The 16,068-nt window shown below is 39.3% G+C and overlaps 1 protein-coding gene across 8 annotated transcripts in view; it reads left to right on the top strand.

The window, feature by feature from the left end:
* Positions 1-16,068, top strand: part of Ccdc85a (coiled-coil domain containing 85A) — a 274,837-nt gene that overhangs the window by 135,496 nt on the left and 123,273 nt on the right. For 7 of the 8 annotated variants that reach the window (XM_076546137.1, XM_015988662.3, XM_076546136.1 and 4 more), the window contains exon 3: positions 13,395-13,471. The exons of the other annotated variant lie outside the window; for it this stretch is intronic. In XM_076546137.1, the coding sequence (XP_076402252.1) occupies positions 13,395-13,471 (77 nt within the window). The remainder of the gene's footprint in view (positions 1-13,394; positions 13,472-16,068) is intronic. 8 annotated transcript variants of the gene reach the window in all.

Here is a 16,068-nt window from a genome sequence, read left to right as displayed (position 1 = left end):
TAGAAATCTTCCTGACCAGACCTCTGGAAGCTTTCCATTGTCTCTGTCTTCAAAGGGTGCAAAGAACAGAGTGGACATATTAGGTTAGCTGATGTTACTCATATTCAACAAGAGGTTTTAGATTCATTAATAGCAGTTTAAAACCTGAAACTTAACATTCTATATAGGTAAAATTTCTTTCCTTTGGTTTACTTTTTACAGCTAGAAACAAAGTGGGTTTCATTGGCATTTTTCTGTGTGTCATTAGACTTTGTTCTGACTCGTCCCTCCTTCTGCCCTCTGCCATCCCTTTGCCTCCATTTGTTAACCTCCTTTGTCCCTTCAGGTTGTTCTCCCCTTTGCTTGCATGTCACATGAAATCAGTTTAAAAAACCCCTGAGCCGGGTGGTGGCGGTGCATGCCTTTAATCCCAGTACTCGGGAGGCAGAGCCAGGCAGATCTCTGTGAGTTCGAGGCCAGCCTGGTCTAGAGTGAGATCCCAGACAGGCACCAACCAAAAAAAACCCTGTCTTGAAAAACAAACAAACAAAAAAAAAACAACCTGAAATTTTAAGTTATATTAAAAATACCAATAATCAAATAAATGCTTAATTTAGTTCTGACAATTTTTAATTTTTAATTTTTTTAAATTAAAATATAATTGTGCCACTTTCCCCCTTTTCTTTCCTTTATCCCCTTCTATGCTCCCTCTCAAATTGATAGTCTCTTTTTCTTTATTATTTTATCTTTATCTTTAAATCTATGTATCTATAACTATTATCTATTTATATCTGTCTATAACTGTATAATCTATCAATCATATATCACACACACACACACATACACATATGCATATACATTTGACAACTGTTGGTTATTGCAAAGATATGAGTACCACTATATATCTTGCCATGCTAGTCATTGTTATAGTTCATAGGCATCATGGCTGTGTAGGACTATTGACTGCTTCCCTTCCTTGGCAGCTTATGTAGTACTTTCTGGTACTATGAGAACGGAGTGCAGGAAGGAGACTTTCAGTTTAGATCCAGATAGAATCTTCTGAGTCCTTTGGCTGCAGTATGTGGGTTCTTCAGTAATAGCCAACCCACTTCAACCTCCAAAATTCAACCAAGGGTATCAACAATAACCATCACCATGTAGCTCTGCTCACTGTAGTTCTATTTCTGCTCCCATTCTTCAACATAGCTATTTGCTATTGGCTTCCACATTTAAAAGAAAACTCCTCTCTCTTCTTTGAGCTCCAGACTTTGATTGCTTACTCAGTATCTATTATCTAAGCTGAAGAACAAAATAGACCACCTAACTTCAGATGCCAATCTTGCTCTTTCTCCAGACTGTCACACACTTATCACCACCGTCCCATAATCATTTATGCCAAATATAGTCTGTATTATTATTTTTCCTTAGTTCCTCACTTCTACTTCATACATACGCTTTGTTGAATTACTTCCCAGAGACACACTGAATCTGTTTTTTGCATCACTGACATGGCTCATATTCATCCCTTGCCTTTCTATCAACCCGCCTTCTGCAGTGTCCTTTTCAGTGTCTACCAATAACCGTTCTTGTAACTCTTCTTTCCATTCTCTACAAAAGCCAAAACAACCATTTTAAGGGCTGATAAGGCAGGGCTTTGTGTCCCATCTCTTCCTCCAAACAGTATAAACCTTTAAGGTGCTTTACTTCCCTTCCTAAGAGGCAGGTCTGTCTCTTTTTCCCTTGTTCTCTGCTCAGGTCTTTCGGTGCCCAACTTCCTGTACTCTAGTTTTCTCCCCATTCTTTCAATGTCTCCAGCTCATTCCTGTCTTGGAAATATCACAAATTCTATCCTTGTTTCTTTGAAATTTTCTTCTAAGGTGTTTGTATTTATTTGTGGACTTGGATACCCAGGGCTTGTCTGGTGATCTAAATGTAAACTAAAGGATGGGATGTATATAGGACAGTGGTATATATAATGTGCCCGTCTATTCTTCTTACTACAATATTCTTTGAAGAAAAGAAGAAAAGTGGAGTCAATGAAGTGTGTCTGGTACGTGAAAGAGTGCCTAGAGCATAGTAAATCCTCAATAAGTAGGTTAGTTCACAATAATTGAAAAGCACTTGATAACTATACTAACCTAGATAAAAATATATTTCAATGTATATAGTTTTCCCCTTAAGCAAATTAATTGCCAGTGATCACTTTAAATATATAAAATGTTGCAGAAATAAGCTTGTTTTGCTATTGTTTTCATAGCTAGAATAAAGATTGTACATAGACTGAATTCTGCAAAATCCTTATGAATTATCAATAGATGAACTTCAAGTTAATGACTCTTTGCTGCATAATTTGATATTTTTATTTTCTGAAAAGTCTAATAGCAATAAAAAAGCAACTTCAGGCTTATAATATATCTAAATATATTTAAAGCATATTCATTACTCTCAGAGAAAATAACATTTTTATAGGGTTATTTTCTTTTAGAAATTTGTTTTTTACAGGTTTCCTTCCTTGTGCATTCATTGACAATATTTTTGAGATGCATTTACAAGGAAGCCGCATACATTAAGGAAAATTGTTACAATGCATTAAAATGACAGCCATTTTTATCCTCTTGCATTAGGTAAGACAGTTATTGTCTCTGGGAAGTGGCAGCAGCAGCAGCAGCAGCAGCAGCAGCAGCAGCAGCAGCAGCAGAGCTGTGGGAAGTCAGACACATCTTAGCCGGGAAAGCTGTGAGGTGGTGCTTATGCCAAGGAGCTCTTTGGAATTTGAAATATTTTCTGTATATTCCCAGTTCTTTAGCTCAGTTGATTGCTACTTACCTGCCTCTCCTTTGTGGGGTTGATGTTTTTAAAGGATACAGTAAAAGTGAATGCAGTATCAGAGCAGAGCAAGCCAGCCTTCAGGTAGTTTGCTTGTAGTGTGTTTTATTAGGGGGACTTGGGTTACAATTTAAGTTAACTGTCCCAAATAGTCCAGGAAACACAAAAACTTGTATAAGGTCCTAGGGCATTTTAGAGCAGAGTGCACTCAACAATAAGCTATTGAACACCATCATTCCAAAAACATTTTGGTCATCTTAGGAAAGCCCGGGAAAGGGCTATAAGGTGCTACCTTGCCAAACAGAGCCTCCAGCTCATGTATAAAGGGACAGAAATAGAAGCTGTAACAATGGGGTTCCAACTCCCTTTTCTGTTGCTATTATAGATTATCTGAGACTAGCTGTTTTATAAAGAAGAGAGGGCCTGACGGGTGGACAGAGCTCAGTGCTGACAGCTGCTCAGCTTCTGAGTGGGTGATGGGCATAGTGAGATGGGGCACACATGCCAGAGAAAACTCCCTGTAACAGTAAACCACTTCCTCGACCACCTGTCATTCCAGAGAGTTCTGTCCAATCACTCCCCAAAGGCCCCACCTGTCCACTACCAGTCGCATGTGACTTTGGGTATGTTCTTTCCATCACATGAGGTTTGAGGGACATATCCACTCTGCATCAAGGAGCAGGACTGCGTGTGGAAGAGGGGAAATATACAATAAAACACCATTTTATTCTAATCAGAAACTTGGGATAAGAGAAATGAGCAAATTTTGGGTGGTTATTTTCTGGCATAAAAATAAGGGTATAGACTTTTTTTCTGATTTTTAAATTGATTTAGATATAAATTATTTTAGATGTCCATTTAACTATTTATTCTTTTATAGAAAATAATAATGTAACAAACCAGCAAATATTCCAGAAGGCAGCTCTCACTGCACTGCAAAATAGCAAGCCTGATTTTTCTGTCAAATCATTCTAGATAAACAATTCAGGATCTACAGCATTTGTTCCAAACAAAATAAACAAGATAGCACCTGGCGTTGCTGTTCTTCCCATTTGAAGTGATGGATTTTTCTGATCTCAGACACACACACTGTTTGATAAGGACCTCTGCTGGCAACCCTGCTCAGGCTGATCCGACTGCTCACACTCCCTCACTCAGCACCCAGCTAGCTCCTGCCCTATGTAATGTCTGACCCCTGGGTTTCTTCCTGCTTTCAGAGTAGAGCCCTGGTCAGGAGCAACAGGGAGAGAATGTCCAGATGATGTTTGATGTCTCCCAGGGATCATTAGTAACCAAAAGCCTTCCTGACTAATGCACATTTTCAGCAGAAGGGCATTCGTATTGTATTCTGAGATTTCAGAGGTAGATGTAGTCTACACATTGTATTTTTCTGCAAATGATTCTTTGCCCACATTTCTTCACACCTCTTTTCCATCTTAGTTTTTATTTATTATTTACTTTCTATAGATGCTTTAGTAAAATACCACATACTGGGTAACTTAAAAACAGTCTAAGATGCACCAAGCAGACTCAGGGCTTGGGTACCTCTTGTTTTTCAGCAGTGGCACACCTGCTCACCTGCTGTGGAGAGCAGGGGTCCCTTCCAGCCTGCAGTGGCTCACCTGCTCACCTGCTGTGTAGAGCAGGGGTCCCCTCCAGCCTGCAGTGGCACACCTGCTCACCTGCTATGGAGGGCAGGGGTCCCCTCCAGCCTGCAGTGGCTCACCTGCTGTGGAGGGCAGGGGTCCCCTCCAGCCTGCAGTGGCTCACCTGCTATGGAGGGCAGGGGTCCCCTCCAGCCTGCAGTGGCTCACCTGCTATGGAGGGCAGGGGTCCCCTCCAGCCTGCAGTGGCTCACCTGCTCACCTGCTATGGAGGGGCAGGGGTCCCCTCCAGCCTGCAGTGGCTCACCTGCTATGGAGGGCAGGAGCCCCCTCCAGCCTGCAGTGGCTCACCTGCTGTGGAGGGCAGGGGCCCCCTCCAGCCTGCAGTGGCTCACCTGCTGTGGAGGGCAAGGGTTCCCTCCGGCCTTCTTTGCAAGAGTTATCATCCTATCCCTCATGATCCAGGCACCTCTCACAAGCTTCCATCCCTTTAAAATCATCACAATGGGGATAAATTTCAATATAGGAAAATTTGTGGGGACATAATTATTTAGATTACAGCAAATTTTCTTACACATACACAAGCATATTTTTCAACCCAATGAGAAATCATGTCAAAATTTCTTACTAAATTCATCTTTTGAGAAAATATCTCATTCACATTTCCGTCTTCCATTGATTGGAGTATTTTTGTCCATCCTTTTACTCTAAGGTGGTTCCTTACAGTAAACTGAGGTGTATTTCTCGTAGGCAGCAGACAGATGGATTTTGTTTCTTGATTAATTCGGTTAATCTGTATCATTTTATTGGAGGATTGCGGTCATTGATATTTAAGGTTATTGAAATGTCTGCGTTGGTTATGGTCATGATGTTGATAATTTTCTCAGTGGTATTTTGTGTTTTAATAATTATGGCTCTACATTTCTGAAGAGCAATTTTTAAGCAATATAAAAGAATTGATATTGGTGTTCATTTAAATACAAATCCCGTCTTGCATTAAATTATCAAAAGTGTAGACCTATATTAGTAAATTGTTCCCAGGGTACACATGGTTGGTTTGTCTGTTCTATAGAAATTCATTGTTCAGACACTATTCTAGAAACTTGTACTATGCCACTTAACACAACAGAAAATATCCTCCCCCATAGAGTTTACAGTTTGGTGTGAGAGAAGGGTCTCATGAAATAAGCCTATGAACAAACCACTTTACATAATAGGAGGTGATGTAGAATTTTGACAAACAGACATAAAACATGGTTAGGGCTATAGAATTACAACTATAAGTTAAGACTATAGGGTTAGGACTGTAGGGTTGGGGGTATAGGGTTAGTACTGTATGTTAGCACTATAGGTTAGGACTATAGGGTTAGGACTGTAGGGTTGGGGGTATAGGGTTAGTACTGTATGTTAGCACTATAGGTTAGGACTGTAGGGTTGGAGGTATAGGGTTAGGACTATATGTTGGGACTATAGGTTAGGTTGGGACTATAGGTTAGAATTATAGGGTTAAGGGTATAGGGTTAGAACTGTACTTTTAGACTATAGAGTTAGGATTATAGGGTTAGGACTATAGGTTAGAACTACAGGTTAGGACTATAGGTTAAGACTACAGGGTTAGGACTAGGTTAGGTTAAGACTATATTAGGACTATATAGGGTTAGGAGTATAGAGTTAGGAGTATAGGTTAGGCTAGGACTATAGGGTAGAGGTGGTGGTAGTCTGCACAGTTAAATGGAAAGGCTGGAGTCTCACTGGGAAGTTGGAGAAGGGGAGGTCAGCCATACATCTGTGCAGGAAAGAAGATATTAGGAAAGTGTAGATGACTAAGGCAAAGTCTCTGAGGCCAGAGAATAGCTTTGGTGTTCAAGAAAGAAAAGAGGTCCTCCCATGTCCAAGGTAGAGCAAGTGACGGCAGGAAACAGAAGTAATAGTTAGATCCTGTGAGATCCCAGCAGATGTTGTAAGGACTTTGGCTTTTCTGTAGATCAAAATAGGAAACAAAGAAGGGGGTGATCAGACTGAACACTTCCGGGAACCCTCTAGGTTCCGAATAGACTGAGAGTGAATGTCCTTCTGGAGTAGGAGGGGCAAGAACACAAACAGGAGAGTCTCCAAAGATTGTGTATTCTGAAGGCAGAGCAACCGTTTCCATGGATAAGAAACAGAGCACGTGAGAGAGAAGCCAGGCATAGTGTGAAGTTTTTTTGTCAAAAGGAAAATAGTTTAAGTGGTTTACACAAGGTTTTAAAACTTGAGTGCTGTGGGAAGGTGACAGGATAAACATTGCTTCCTCAAGCTGCTTTTGCTTCGTGACTAAGCCAGGCTGTACACTACCTTCCCTTCTGCCCAGAACTGCTCCGCAAGACTTTCGCCTAGTCAGGTTGTTGTTGTTGTTGCATATTTTACCTTCATAAACCGCCTCGCGTGGTTAGACTTTATGGTCTGTCTTCCCGTGGGCATGTTTATTCCGTAAACACTTAGATCTTATCCTTTCTGCTTGCAGTCATATCTCAGGTGGGAGAGCGTTTAACACACAGCAGACCGTAACTACTGGAGGAAGATATCATTAATGTTAAAGCAAGCCATAGTGTGCTGGTGTGTTAGCCCCTGCTGGGAGCAGCACTGTCAGTGCTGGGGATTGGGAACTATTTGGTCAAATATTGAAAGTAACACTGTAAATAAGTGGAGGAATCACAAAGCATCCGGTGTATAATTGTTTTGCAAACGAGAAGAAAGCTAATAGGACGTATAGAGTGGGACAAGTTTAAATGTAGAAATACTAACCTGCAGAGTCAAAGGTACCATCTCGGCACCACTCACAACTTATTTACAACATTTCTTGGAGTTTTCTCTGAGCACCTGTTACGGTGTACTCTATATATTTACAAAGAAGTTTATTATAATCACTGGTCAGTCTAATTACCTGAAAGTTACTTTTTATTTTGCTAATGGAAGAATAGGGAACATTTGACTAGGCAGTGGAATGAGGAGGATGCCTGGCTAACTTAGAGTTAGCCATTAATGGAACTCTAGGCCAATCAGAGACTGAACTGGTTTCTCCAGAAAGTACCTCCCTCAGTTCTCTGTCCAGTTGGCAGGGCTCTGGAGAGTGAAATTAGCTTGAATGTGATGGATATGGGCAAATCCAATTCTACTTTCTACTTATTTCAAGGAATTGTAGTTCCTTTTTTGGGGTGAGGGGGGGAGTTGAGGTGTTTGTTTTCTTACCCTAAAGACTATCTGCCAATAGGATGTCTGAATGACCTATCCAGACAAATCTGAAAGGGCTAATTCTTACAAGAATTTCTAAAAATAAGAAGAGCATCAAATTATAGTGAAAATTTCAATCACTTACACTTCTGTAGCTAATATAAATTCTCAGTGGAAGGCTGACCTTTGCTTCCCAAGGAAGAAAGAGAAATGTGTTTTGTTGGTTCTGAAATAATTTCTTTAGGAGAATGTAAAAGTCTGTGACTAGTGGGATTAAGATGGAATTCAGACAAACTGTTTTAGGAGCTTGGGGTTTGCTGAGGAGGTGGTCTATGAACTGGACTCTTGCTGAGACTCTTAGCTTGATCCACGCTGCTCCAACAGAGCACCAAATACTGCCTGATTTATAATGAGTAGATCTAAGCTACTGGGTCACAGTTCGGGGGGGGGGGGGGCAGTATCTGGTGAGGACCTGCCTCCTGCTAATCCCTGGCTAAAGGACAAGAGAGCAAGATGGGTTTCACAGGCAAATTTCCCTGTTACAGAGGTACTAATGCCATCCATGAGGGGGACTTTTTCAGGGCCCCATCATCTCTTCAAGGCCAAAGCACCACCTCTCAATTTCAGGCCAGTGTCACCAGAGTTTGAACCTAAGGTTTGGAAAGGATAAGCATTTGAACAGTTTTCTCCTTCCTCTTTTTCTCTCTCCCTACCTATGGCCAGCAGTGTCTTCCATATTGACTCCATTTTCTTTTCATCCTTTAAATGCTCTGGGCTGTGTGCTTGAGCTACACAGTCAGATTTTATTTTCTGCCCTAAAGTTTTGAAGATATGACAGTACTTTATGTAATCAAACCACTCAGAAGTTGAACAAACCCTAGCTTTCACTTAAATGATAAACTATCTACAATAGAGTGATTCACATGTGATTTTGGGGATATGTTTCCTTAGGGGGAAAACAGTTGCTTCCTTCAGAAAGCAGGGAGGTAGAGATGGTTTTGTCTTTTCATAATGTGCTTTCAAGTTGGGACAGTTCTTTATAGTTCTTTTGAGTATGTTTCAGGAAAGTTATGTCAAGGAGAATGTCCAATGAAAACATTAGATTATTGCAAAGGTAGGTCCTTCAGGGATATTTTAAATCAAGGTGAAAAGGGGAAACTGTATTTAGATACCGATGCAAATGATTGACATAAAATGAGTGCATGATGAGAAGCTCCGAGATGAGGATTACTCTGATACTTTCATAATGAAACACAATTTTAAAACATGCATTGGATTATAGAGTGTTACATAATAACTTTTAAAGACCAAGTACTGCAGTGTAGTTCTCTCATTTGAAAACTGTTCTGGGAGTTGGGGGACCGCGTGGATTAGAAAACCAGTATTGCATCTGTCAAACCATTGGAAACATTCAGAAAATACATAATTTAGGGCTGGAGTGCTGTCTCTGTGTTTAAGACCACTGGCTACTCTTGCAGAAGATCCAGGTTCAATTCCCTGAACCCATGTAGCAGCTCACAATCATCTCTAATTCCAGCTACAGATCTGATGCACAGTTCTTGCCTCCATAGGCATTGCACACACATGGTGCACAGATAAGCACACTCAAATACATAAAATTTTTAAAAAGTAACAAAATGTGTGTGTGTGTGTATAACTCTTACATATATTTCTTCTTCCTGTTTCTTTAGTTTGTTTGATTCTGGTGGGGTTTGTTTTGTTGTTGGATTTGAGAGTGAGGGTCTTCTCTGTCTCTGATGGCTTGGCACCTGCTGTGTGGCTCAGGGTTACCTTGAACTTGCAGTCGTCTCTGAAGAGCTGTGATTACAGATGTGGGACAATGCCCTCAGTCTGCATACTTTGGACACTTACTTTATTATGAAGAAGTCCTATGAACTTTTACATGAAGGTTCGGGAGCAGTGAGGTACTTGGAGAGAAATTGTTTTTGCCTGAGTGTCTTGAGCATGTTGTTAGATCAATTTTTAATTTTTTTTGCCTAGTTTTTCCAATGCCCAAATGACCATAAACATCCAAGAATGAAAAGAGAAATAAGAACCTTCAAGACAGTTAAAAGCAAATTGTCCCGTGTTGTGTGGCTGAGGCTGTTTCTTTGGACCTGGGTCTGTAGCCGTTCCTTTGATAACCAGCCGGTCCTTTTGTGCTGTCATACGATGGCTTTCCTTTTCTGTCTATAGTAGGGTCAAGGATCTTTCTTGGATGCCTGTCTTGCTGTGGCTCCACATGTGCTTGGACCTGTCATAGTTCTGCTGATCCATTCTTAAATGCATGCTTCTTTTTTTAAAAAAAAAAATGAAGTCAACATGGATTGTTTTATTCCTATGTCTTAGTACCGAGTTTCTTATTGCTACACGAGTTTGGATTTTTTTTCTCCTCATCTAGTTGGAGATTTCTTAGAGATAAGGTCCTTCTTTCTTTATAACACATATGCATGTTCTCTGCCTGTCCGTCTGTCTGTCTCTGTCTCTGTCTCTGTCTCTCTCTCTCTCTCTCTCTCTCTCACACACACACACACATACACACACACTATAGTAATTTATTTGTCTTATGATGTTTTTGGAGCCTCACTGTAAAAACTAAAATGGCATACTGAAATCTCAGTCTTATGAGGCTTTTAGTCACTGGTATATAGTAACAGGCATTTGAATTGCAATGCTATTTTGTGGTGATTTCTTTCTGATAGAAAGAATATTCATGTTTGTCAAATAGTTCTCTTAGTTTTTTCATGTTCCTTGTGAGGACTGAGAGACCAGCTTATTTTATAGTTGTTACCATTGAAAATGGGGCAAAGGAAAAGGCTATAGGGAAAGAGTCATAGCAGACATGGAGAATGAATGCTAATCATGGATGGGCTCTGTTTCTTTCTTATCCTACAAATGATTCTGTCAGTTTATTTGGAGTCAGTTGAGACCAGGATGTAGCTTATGATGGGACTTTTAAATCCATAGGTTTTCATATACTTTATCCTATTGTTTTATTTTTTAAAACTAGCATATATATTTGTATCCCATACTGGTTATTACTACTAGTCAAGCTTGAATGACCTATGGTTAGAAACAAATAAACTTTGGAAATTTAAGGGATTAATAAGATATGTATTAACTGTTATTTTATGTCACAGTTGGAGAATTGCATAGTTTTTTCATTGACTCTTGATATAGAAACTCAGGATGTTGATATGATGGAGTAATCCAGACAAGCATGCCTATCCATCTGCTGTTATGGAGTGCACCGGCCGCACGGATACTCCAGTGTCCCATGAGATTAGACACTGGGCTCATTTTTGTCCATAGGAGAATTTTTTCTCCAGTGTGAGATAGCTATTCGTTGTTAAGGGGAATTGGATGAGAAGGTAAACACTTGCGACACTTAGCAGGGCTTCTGGGGCCTGGACAGACACCGGCTTGGAATCAAAAAGAGACTTGTATTCTAAGGAGTATCTAATGACTTAGACACCTTCCTGGAACAGTGACTGACACAAAGCAGTCACATGATCTTCTTATACAAGAGATTATATTCTTATAGACGAGATTAATTCTTAAAGAAGAGATGAACTCAAAACTTCTGTCTGTTTTCGTTGTAACATGATTTATGAAATGTATTTTACCTGTTTAAAAGCACTTCCCATCTCTTTACACCCGAGTCTTCACATACATATATATGATGCTTTCCATGTTGAAGAGCTGAAGAAACCATGAGCTGTGTTTGTTTTCTTGGTTTTTCGAGACAGGGTTTCTCTGTATAGTTTTGCGCCTTTCCTGGGACTCACTTGGTAGCCCAGGCTGGCCTCGAACTCACAGAGATCCGCCTGCCTCTGCCTCCCAAGTGCTGGGATTAAAGGCGTGCACCACCACCGCCCGGTAGCTGTGTTCGTTTTCTAAAGAGAGAGAAAAAGAAGAGCATGGAGTTGGGTAGGTTGGGAGGTGGGGAAGACCGGGAAGGAACTGCGGGGAGAAATTATTTTAAAAAAATGAAACAACAACAAAGGATAAGTAGACTAAAGTGACTGGAGATGGTCGCTGGATTTTCCAATCTCAGCAGAATCCATCTTCACAGATTGTGCTCACTCCTTTAAGTTTCACGGCCTCGGATATAGTGCAGTACAAGGAGAGAAGGACTAATAGAGAAAATAATTTCCTTTTCATTGTCTACATAGAACATGACTGAGCAGTTGTTAATTCGGAAGGTCCTTAGCCCGAGGTTGTTTTTCTTGAGGAGAAAGTTGGGTTTGCAGAACTATGTGAGTCAGCCACTCCTCACTGCATCTTCACCTGCAGAGTAAGGCGGAGTAAGGTCTATAATCTCACTATTTATACAGTGTACTCTCCATCCTCCCGGAGAAGTCCACTAAGCATAGCCTCTACATGCCATTAAGCTTTGATGAGAGCACATTTCTAGTAAATGTCTTCCGTTTCCTCGGTGTTTCCACCTGTTTCTATGAAAAGTATCTTGAGGTCGGTGTGTCAATATGTTGATGTTCTTGGGGGTGGCTTTCTGCAGATCTTTGTGAACATGCTATGTTTAAACGAGGTGAGCCTGTTTTATTTAGGAATTAAAAACTGGTACTTCTCATATTGCCGGCTTCTTGCTTTTGAAGTCCAAAAGAAAAAAATGAGTTCATTTAAGCAATTCCCAGATAAAACTAAACAATTTTTCATGCTGAATTTCAGATCACAGCATTATCGCATATGTATCTAAAGCTCCAACGACTAGGGCTACAAGCATTTGCTGTTAAATATGCTTCTGTTTCATTTGCTTTTGTTGTGTGTTTCTGAGACCCTGGATCATGAAAACCTGAGGGTGGTCTGCTACTCTACTAAGTTGGATGGTTTGCCCTGCCATGCACTTTTTACTATACCTGAAACGTGTCTGTTCTTGGGTAATGTCAGTCATGCCCTGCTGTATGAGATACTTGAATATTGTCATTTTAGTGAAGAGTTACCATCAGTCATACTCTTCCCCAGAGCAAAACTCTACTTTCTTCCTTCTGTGACCCCTCTTATGCCAAGAAGCTATAAAATGGAGAGTTTGTGTATGAACAGACATGAAACATAACACTTCTGAGTGTTCAGCATCTGAACTTTGAAAAATTTAAAACAAGTATCAATTGCAATTCTGTTGCCTTTAGTTTACTTAAGGATTGAAGGGTAGAGACATAAACCAGACAAAGAAAGAAAGAAACAACAAATAAACAGATCATAGTCCTTGGACTCAGCCAAAATCCAAGTAAAAGCCCAGTCCTGATTTAAATATGTAGTGCTTGTATGGATATTCTCTAAATTACAGATAATATCTGTAGGTTACTGAAAAGAAGAATAAATGTTTCTCCTAAAACTTCTAATGCTTATTGGGAAAGTGAAAAAAAAAAAACCAAAAACAACAACTTTGTATTTGATACTCATACTAGTTAAAAAAGTTAATGAAACCTTGTAGTTGATTTTGTTTACAGATTACGTCACAAAAATGTCTGGTGTAAGGGACAAGTAAAAATATGTGAAGAGAGTTCCCAGAAATTCTGAGGCCCAACTGGTGTGAAAAAGTTCAGCCTCCTCATTGACAATTTTCTTGAATACTGATCAACATTGTACAACACTCAAAACTGTGTAGTGTAAATGCTTTTTCTGGAAATAATTTTCTTTCTTTTCTAAAGAACAGACTAGTCACTTGATCCGATTTAACAATCAACCAAAAATATCCTTAACAGTACAGCAAACAAGACCTTGTGTATAATGTGAGTTCTTTCTTTTTAATTTTAGAATCAACCTTGTCCTATGTTAGGCAGCTGGAGGCCAGAGTCAGACAGCTGGAAGAAGAAAATCGCATGCTGCCCCAGGTGGGTGACTTACAGAAGCACATAGCTAGCCAGTGTCGTTTGAAGTTTAAAGTCTCAATTACATGTTCTCCTTTAAATAGTAGAAATCATGTTGTAAATAGCCATTCATCATGTAGACTGTGATGACGTTCCATGATGGCCATCATCCTACCCAGATTTCTGAGTGGTGCACTAAAGGATGTGAATGTCATAAGAATGTGGAGTAATTTAAAGTGAGGGAGAGAACAACACTGTTAGTACTGCCCACAGCATCATGAGCTGGTGGGTAAAGGGAAGTGACTCATTTAAATTGAAATTTTGCTAATTTATGAGCTAAGTAAAGTTATTGGTTCGAAATTCATACTTTACTTAAATTAGTGCTTTCCAGAATTCTTTAATAAAATTGAACTCTTTTAGTGCAACAAAGTAATGATAGTAATTAGCAATGTTTACTTTGGGACTTCATTAACTATCCTTGGTGAGTGGAAAGTTGCATTTTTTTTCTGGAATATTGAATGGTTCGTCATATATTTCACTTAAATAATTGTTTCTGTACCTGCTAAATTGATAAGAATGAGGCTGTTTTTGTGAGGTGGTGGTTTTCAGAAAAAATTTTCTTGAGAAATTCAACAAATCTACAAATTCTAGAGTAGTACCCTGTCTAACAACAATGCAGTAATGCATTTAAACATCTTATGAAGTTTCCAAGCAACAGATCCCCTGAATTCCTTCCACCTTCTAGGGCCATTTTCATTTTGTAAGTGACTAAGGGAAAATTGCCCTCAGGCAATGAGTAAGTGATATTTTAAATAAAATAGACAAGCACATTCTCATCAAAGAGAAGATGTTTAACCCTGAAGGCAGGGACACTTTGGAAAGACATTTTGGGTCTAGTAATTTGGCGTTGATTTTAAACCATTTTTGCTCTGTTGTGATCATTTGGGCTGTTGTGTCCTGCATCTGAGAATGCTTTCCTGTCTCTTTCATTGGTCAACTTATTTCTAGAAATCATGGGATTAATGACGTGAATCCTCTCTTTATTCTCAGACTCTGCTTATGCTCAAATTCATCATACCAGAAGGGGCTGTTTGCATTGAGAAATAAGATACTGATACATTTTCTTTTCTTTTCTTTTTTTTTTTTTTTGGTTTTTTGAGACAGGGTTTCTCTGTGTAGCTTTGCGCCTTTCCTGGAACTCACTTGGTAGCCCAGGCTGGCCTCGAACTCACAGAGATCCGCCTGCCTCTGCCTCCCGAGTGCTGGGATTAAAGGCGTGCGCCACCAACGCCCGGCTACATTTTCTTTTTATGTTCTTCCTTACTATTCTGGTTTTTTTTCCAAATGTTCCCTTCAATGTTGGATTCATAGTATGACTGCACGAGAATCCTTAACTGAAAACAGTGAGCTTCTCCCCTGTTATAAAGAAAATTATAAAACATGACTTCTTACACTTGCCATATCTCAGGCAACTATAAATTTGAAAGAAGAAAGGAAAAAGAAATGTAAAACAATATACTTGTCTTTCCCTTTTGTTAGGGATTGGGCCTCATCTCAAACACTAAAATGCCAGTGCCCGTGCCATCATGTTAGAAAAGAACAACTAATGAGAAAATGATGTTTTTTTTTTTTTAAATGTGAAGTTGGAGGGGTGACACTGTAGGTAAAGGTACATGCTGCTAGGCCTGAAGGCCTGAGTTTGATCCCTAGGTTCTCACATAGTGGGAGGAGAGAACCTACTTCTGCTGATTGTCCTTTGAATCCCATACATGGTATGGCATGTGCCCACATACACATGCAATAAATAAATAATAATAAAATGTTTTTAAATATGTAAAAATAATATATAAAACTCTAGAAGAAAGACAGAAGCATTGTCAGGTATATCTGGAGTATGTGAATACTTAAATACGTAGGATTGCATAATAAAGTGAGGAGTTATTACATAATCCCTCATGTTAAAGTATTGGGCTAAGTGTCCAATTATATGTTTTTAAATACATTGGGATTTTGCTATAAAGGAAAATCTTTGTTTCATTTTTCCCCTAAAAAATGTGCAGGGAAGATCATGTTTCATTGAACCTATGATGTTGATATAAGCAATGTATTTATTATATATGTAACATTATAAAAGAAAAGCATTATACCACATCACATTCTAGATATTAAAGAGAGAAAAGTAGTCTTTCATGTTTAATTAAACATTTACATATCACTTTAATACAAAATACATTTTAAAATGTATGCCAAGAATATGATCGATCTCAGTTTACAAACAATACTTTAAGTTTTTAACTTTTGAGTATCTCCTTCACTTATAGCACTTAAACCAGAACTGCTGGTTTAACTGACCTTGTAAGCACAAGCTGGCACACACACACACACATATAAAGGAGAGAACCTAATATGGAGCACTATAAATTGATACCAGCAGTACTGAGAATCCTGTAAAGATATTCACCGAAAAGATTGAGACTTGGGCTGGATGGCACAAATCATTTTGTTTTTAGATGTTTTGGTATGGTTGCAAATAGTGTCTGGTGATCCTTCCCTGCAGAAACTCTTTGTACTTGCATGATGTTAGCTTATGTGCAAGGTCAATCCAGTGCTACACGCTGACC

The sequence above is a fragment of the Peromyscus maniculatus genome, chromosome 10, assembly GCF_049852395.1.
Source record: "Peromyscus maniculatus bairdii isolate BWxNUB_F1_BW_parent chromosome 10, HU_Pman_BW_mat_3.1, whole genome shotgun sequence".
Classification (NCBI taxonomy): Eukaryota; Metazoa; Chordata; class Mammalia; order Rodentia; family Cricetidae; genus Peromyscus; species Peromyscus maniculatus.
Note: the sequence above shows the minus strand (reverse complement) of the source record. Positions and strands in the feature narration are given on the sequence as shown.